This window comes from Cucurbita pepo, unplaced genomic scaffold (genome assembly GCF_002806865.2).
Source record: "Cucurbita pepo subsp. pepo cultivar mu-cu-16 unplaced genomic scaffold, ASM280686v2 Cp4.1_scaffold000710, whole genome shotgun sequence".
In the NCBI taxonomy this organism is placed as follows: Eukaryota; Viridiplantae; Streptophyta; class Magnoliopsida; order Cucurbitales; family Cucurbitaceae; genus Cucurbita; species Cucurbita pepo.
The window spans coordinates 1-5,901 of NW_019646927.1; the positions used below are offsets into that span (position 1 = coordinate 1).

The 5,901-nt window shown below is 40.5% G+C and overlaps 2 protein-coding genes across 2 annotated transcripts; both read left to right on the forward strand.

Moving 5' to 3' along the window:
- Positions 1-1,498: 1,498 nt before the first annotated feature.
- On the forward strand, positions 1,499-2,578 carry LOC111785750 (ethylene-responsive transcription factor RAP2-11-like). The gene has a single exon (XM_023666142.1). The coding sequence runs from the start codon at positions 1,519-1,521 to the stop codon at positions 2,299-2,301; it is 783 nt and encodes a 260-aa protein (XP_023521910.1). The 5' UTR covers positions 1,499-1,518; the 3' UTR covers positions 2,302-2,578.
- Positions 2,579-2,655: 77 nt separating this feature from the next.
- LOC111785751 (superoxide dismutase [Cu-Zn] 2-like) lies at positions 2,656-5,901 on the forward strand. The gene is made up of 7 exons (XM_023666143.1): positions 2,656-2,811; positions 3,110-3,211; positions 3,281-3,376; positions 3,458-3,489; positions 3,636-3,711; positions 4,589-4,642; positions 5,837-5,901. The coding sequence occupies exons 1-7, from the start codon at positions 2,724-2,726 to the stop codon at positions 5,863-5,865; spliced, it is 477 nt and encodes a 158-aa protein (XP_023521911.1). The 5' UTR covers positions 2,656-2,723; the 3' UTR covers positions 5,866-5,901.

Sequence of the window (5,901 nt, forward strand, 5' to 3'; positions counted from 1 at the left end):
ATAATATAATAGATCGACGTGATCGCCAAATTATTAATTCTGTAAAATAAAAAAAAAAATTGAGAATAAAAAAAAAAGAAAAAAAAATGTTTTATGAAGGCAGCCAATACCTCGTAGGTTAAGATTAGACTTTTATGTCTTTTATTTTTGTTTTTATTTATTTATTTATTTATTTATTTATTTTTTATCTTCTTTCTTAAGCCTCCAAGTGGCAGCATTTTAGGCTTCCATAACTTTCTCTCTCTACTGTTTGACCTTGTGCCACTTCAAGGGAGAGAGAAAATATGCGTTATTACTTTTTTGCCCTTGTCCTTTTTAGGAAAAAATGATTTATTACCATCTAGCACGGGTGTACCTGAGTTGGATTAGATTGAGTTTACATTTTATAGGCTAACTCGAGGTTGGTAATTCAAGTAATCCAAAATTGTTTCACAACCCAACCCGACACTTTATGTTCGAGTTAGGTTGAGTTGAGTTTACCGTTGATGCAAGAAAATGTTGGGTAACAATTGGGCATGTCATTCGTGTTTGCTAGAAGCTTTCTTGCTGTTACAGAAACGACATGAGATGAGGAGAAGAAAGTGTGATTCCATAATGAGTAAGTGAAACTCGAGGGGAAGGAGGTTGATTGAAGCCCTGGTTTTTTGAGAAATTTGTGCGCAATTTCAAAAACAATATGAGACAATTAGTGTGACGTGCAACTTTGGGAAGAACAGTAACTCAAAATTTGAACTGAACTAGTTTGATTTTAAAAAAAGAAAAAATTATCCAACCCGAATCATTGATTCGGATTGGGTTGGTCCGATTTTCTAGATTTTTGGGTTCAATGTACACCTCAAGAATTTGGTCGGAATGGTTGAATAAAACCTGAAAAATAGTCTATGTGCTTTTATAAACTCTCATGAATAGTCTATATTTGTACCAGTAACGGCTTATGGATGAGTGCTCTTCGTGTAGTTCGTTGGCCGTGAACCTACGTGCCTATGACTTTGTTTCCTAGGAAATCCGTGCAACGGAAGATCTTGAATGTGAGAATTTCTATACGAAAAACATTCTCTTAAACAAGGTATTTGTGTTTGGATTACAGCTCAAGACCAGTCTCATGAAAACCTTATATTCTCGAAGGAGGTTCTACCGCGTAGAAACGCTCTTTAGCTTTAGGTAGTCGTGACCAAGAAACCACCAGTTTCGCTTGGTGGGTCGGGAATGCCCGACTTATCATTTATCCGATACATTATTGAATTTTGAAAAGGGTATTTTTGGAAAAAAAAAACATAAATTGAAGACTTGGCTATGAAATACCTTTTTGGTTCCTTTTTTAAAATTAAAGACCAAGAACATGAAGCCAAATGCAAGAAAACAATACAAAAGTTTTTGTGGCTGCTCCTCAAATTCAACTCAGTGATAATAATAATTAAAAAAATGAAATCAATTTTCATTTCATATAAATCTTCATTTCCCAACAATCAATTAAGAACATTCAGTCTCCAATCATTAATCAAACAAACAAAAACCTCCATGGAAATCCACTTTCAGTCGCCGGGAACCCACGGCGGAGCCACCGCTTCATTGGGCAAATCAAGCAAATTCAAAGGCAGAACTAGAGGGAACAATGCTAACAAGTTCGTCGGAGTCCGGCAGCGGCCGTCGGGGAGATGGGTGGCGGAAATCAAAGACACGACAAAGAAAATCCGAATGTGGCTCGGAACTTTCGAGACGGCGGAGGAAGCCGCCCGAGCTTACGATGAAGCCGCTTGTCTTCTTCGAGGTTCCAATACAAGAACGAATTTCATCCCACAAATCTCCACTAATTCCCCAATCGCCTCACGAATTCGCAGCCTTTTAAACAGCAGAAAAAACCCAATTCTAAATCCACTCAAAAACCACTCCGCCGCCGCCGCCGCCGCTCCAATAATTCAGGACGGCCGGCTGTTCGACGGCGCCTATAAACCCGACATGACGAACTGTTTGGAAGAAACAGAGATGGGTTCTGATTTTTGTAGCGATTCATCTTGTTCTTCTGATTCTTCTCGATTGGGGGCTTCTTCTGGAGTTGGGTTTGTCGATGGGCTTTCGATGGTGCAAGAATCGATGAAGTTTCCGGTGAACGCGGCGGCGTTTCAAGCGGAAGGCGAACATTCAGAGGATTTGGAGCTATCAGCTTTTGAGAGGATGAAAGTTGAGAGGCAAATTTCTGCTTCTTTATATGCCATGAATGGAGTTCAGGAGTATATGGAGGCTGTTCATGAGGCCTCTGAGGCAATTTGGGATCTTCCACCACTCTGTTCTTTGTTCTGTTGATGATCATGAACAGATTAAGATAAACCATGTGGGTTTATCTCTTATTTTCTTTGTTTAGTGCTTGATTTTAGTGTTTTTCTTATGACAAATGTTGTCCGTACAAGAATTTGGGAGATTAAAACATGAAATTGGAGACAGAAACCATTTAAAGAAGATCAAACTTTTGGTGGGTAATTTAGAAATCAATCTAAAAAGCTTAAAATTCAAAAGGGTATGTAAATAATTTGTGATTAAGAAGCTTGTTCATGAATAAACTCCATTTTTAAGGGATTTGCCTTATTTTCCGTTTGGGAAAGATAAAAACAGAACAAAACAGAACGCACCCATTTACTTCAAGGGCCCACAGATATAGAAACCGCTCATAGTCTCCACTCGTTCATCAATTAACCGCTAAATCTTCAGTCAGGCGATAGACGTGCGAAATGGGCGCTCTCAAAGCCGTGGCGCTCATCACAGGAGGTGATCATTCCAACGTCAAAGGCTCCATTCAGTTCGTCCAAGATTCAAATGGTCTGTTTCTCTATGTGGGTTTTTGAATTCGATGCTTGTTTTTGGTTCTTCTGCGCCCATTTTTCATAGGGTTTTTGTAATCGATGCTTGTTTTTTGTTCTTCTGCGCCCATTTTTCATAGGGTTTTTGTAATCGTTGCTTGTTTTTGCTTCTTCTGCGCCCATTTTTCGAAGGGTTTTGTCTGCGATGATTGTTCTTGCTTGTTTTTGCACTTATTTCTGAAAGGATTTTGTGTGCGATGCTTGTTTTTGCTTCTTTTGCGCTCATTTCTTGTAGGGTTTTTGATAAACATGAACAGGTGCGACCCATGTTAATGGTAGATTAAGTGGGCTATCTCCTGGACTCCATGGCTTCCATATCCACGCTCTTGGAGATACCACAAATGGCTGCAACTCCACTGGTAATCCCTCTCTTTTTCTGCCCTAATTTCGCCTCGTTCCATTGGTTGAATCGATTTTTTCTTTGTTAGGGCCTCATTTTAATCCATTGAAGAAGAACCATGGAGCTCCTGGGGATTCAGAACGTCACGCTGGAGATCTGGGGAACATCTATGCAGGCCCTGATGGTTAGTAGAGTTTCTACTTTTTTTTTCCATTGGAATGTTCTTGAGCTCCTCGTATGACATTTTAGCTGTGGGATGTTTTAGGGGTTGCTGAAGTTTCCATTACAGATAGGCTGGTAAGTTTGCTAATCCTTATAGACTGCTTCTTATTCAGTGAGTTGTGCTTATGTGAGCCACTGTTGGGCTTCTAATTTGCATTTGTTCTTTGTGATGTGAGTTGTGGATTATATTTTCGTTGTTGTTCTTGTGTTTTGATGTGTAGATTTCACTTAAGGGACCTCATTCGATACTTGGACGGGCAGTTGTTGTGCACGCTGATCCCGATGATCTTGGCAAGGGTAAGAGTTTGTTCTATTATACCTGGTCTTTAAGCTTTCGAACGGCATGAGTCTAAGCCCACCGCTAGTAGATATTGTCCTCTTTGGGGTTTCCCTTAAGGTTTTTAAAACGCGTCTACTAGAGAGAGGTTTCCACACCCTTATAAAGTATGCTTCGTTCTCCTCTCTAACTGATGTGGGATGTCACAATCCAGCCTCCCTTCAGGGACCAGCGTCATCGCTGGTACTCATTCCTCTCTCCAATCGATGTGGGATCTCACAAGCTATCCCCTTTAGGGCCCAGCGTCCTCGCTGGCACACCGCCCGGTGTCTACCCCCTTTGGGGCTCAGTGTCCTCATTGGCACACTGCTCGGTGTCTTACTCTGATACCATTTGTAACAATCCAAACCCACCGCTAGCAGATATTGTCTTCTATGGGCTTTCCCTTTCGGGCTTCCCCTCAAGGTTTTTAAAACGTGTCTGCTAGAGAGAGATTTCTACACCCTTGTGAAGAATGTTTCATTCCCCTCTCCAACAGATGTGAGATCTCACACAAACGTTCTGTAGTGTTCTTGAGATTAGGATAAAATAGCCATTTGAGTTGTGTTACCTTTCATCTCTTGATAAATTATTTAATAACCAGACAGGGACATGTCTTTTATCATTTACCTTAATGATGTTTGTAGCGATCTTTTGTGTGATAAAGAATATCGAACAAGAGCGACCTATTAAACACATATTTGTAGGTTCAAGGACCCCACTTCTCTAGTTTGTTGATAATTGAATGAGTATCTTTCCATTGTCAGTTCGAAAGAGTATGTTTGATTGTCGTTCACACGTTCATTTCGTCTATTCATTGTTGCCTTTTGGCTTAATCGTACATGTTAAATGTAATAGGCGGGCATGAACTCAGCAAGACGACTGGAAACGCTGGTGCAAGAATCGGATGCGGTTAGTATACAAATCCTCTATATATTTGGTTTTGGTTTTTAGGTATTAACATAATGAGTCGTAAAAAATAGTGGGGACGAGATAGGGTGGATTTAGCATGAATATTTGTTGTAATGCTGCAATTTGAAGTGCTACATGATGATGATATGCTCCATCCCTATTGAAATGAAAGATGTTATTTAGGTTTATTTTCTTAAGGACAACTTGGTTCGGATCAAATTCTTTAAAAAAGGAGATGCTTATAAGGGGAGGAAGATAAGCATTCCACCAAATGGCTTACAAAGATCCATCTGTTTTGAAGTAAGCCTACTGCTATCAGATAATGTCTTCGTTGGGCTTTCCCTTTCGGGCATCCTCTCAAAGTTTTAAAACACGTAGGGAGAGGTTTCCACACCCTTATAAGGAATGCTTTGTTCCCCTCTCCAACCGGTGTGGGATCTCACAATCCAACCCCCTTAGAGGCCCAGCGTCCTTGCTGGCACACCGCTTGGTGTCTGGCTCTGATACCATTTGTAACAGCTCAAGCCCACCGTTAGTAGATATTGTCTTCTCTGTTGGGGAGAGGTTTTCATACCCTCATAAGTAATGTTTCGTTCCCCTCTCCAATGTGGAATCTCGCACTAAATTAAGGAGAATAGACATATGGCATGAACATAAGTTTTATTTAGAAGATGTCTGATCACTTGGGAAAAACGAAAGAGAATGGTGAGAAGCAGGTGGAAAGAAGGATGAAAGGAAACGGGCGGGGTGGGGCGGAGGTGAAGAAACTAACAAAGGTAGATCGAGAAAAAAAAACTAGTGAACAAGTTCTTCGACGAGCAAAGCCATTCCTAACCCGAAGAAGCCTCAATTCGGTCTCGTTGAGAAAAGATTCACATAACTTAGAGAGTAGCCAATGACCTGCCTTTAATAGTTGAGACTCAAAAGCAAGAAATCGAGGCAAACCTTAGGCAATAGGGCATGTAGGGCATGCGAGATCAATATCGATATCGATATTGCCTTCCCATCGATGAAACACTCTTTAACAAACGCATAAGGGAAGGGAGGGGAAGCACGGAAAATCATGATCAAGATAGCGGAGGTCCCTAAATTATAGAGATATGTTATGTTGTTCCTAAATTATAGAACTAAGCATTTTGTACCCTTATGGTTTTATTGTACAGTTTTTGAAAGTTTTGCTTGATTGTTGAGCAGGCATTATTGGGATCCAATCCTCTGTTTAAAGGTTGGCTGTGCTGGAACCCTCTCTCTCTCTCTCT

Excerpts from the sequence above, each read along its gene's own strand:
- LOC111785750 (XM_023666142.1), top strand. The coding sequence starts at position 1,519 with ATGGAAATCCACTTTCAGTCGCCGGGAACCCACGGCGGAGCCACCGCT.
- LOC111785751 (XM_023666143.1), top strand. The coding sequence starts at position 2,724 with ATGGGCGCTCTCAAAGCCGTGGCGCTCATCACAGGAGGTGATCATTCC. Across the intron at positions 2,812-3,109 it reads GTTCGTCCAAGATTCAAATG|GTGCGACCCATGTTAATGGT; the intron begins GTCTGTTTCTCT and ends AAACATGAACAG. Across the intron at positions 3,377-3,457 it reads CATCTATGCAGGCCCTGATG|GGGTTGCTGAAGTTTCCATT; the intron begins GTTAGTAGAGTT and ends GGGATGTTTTAG.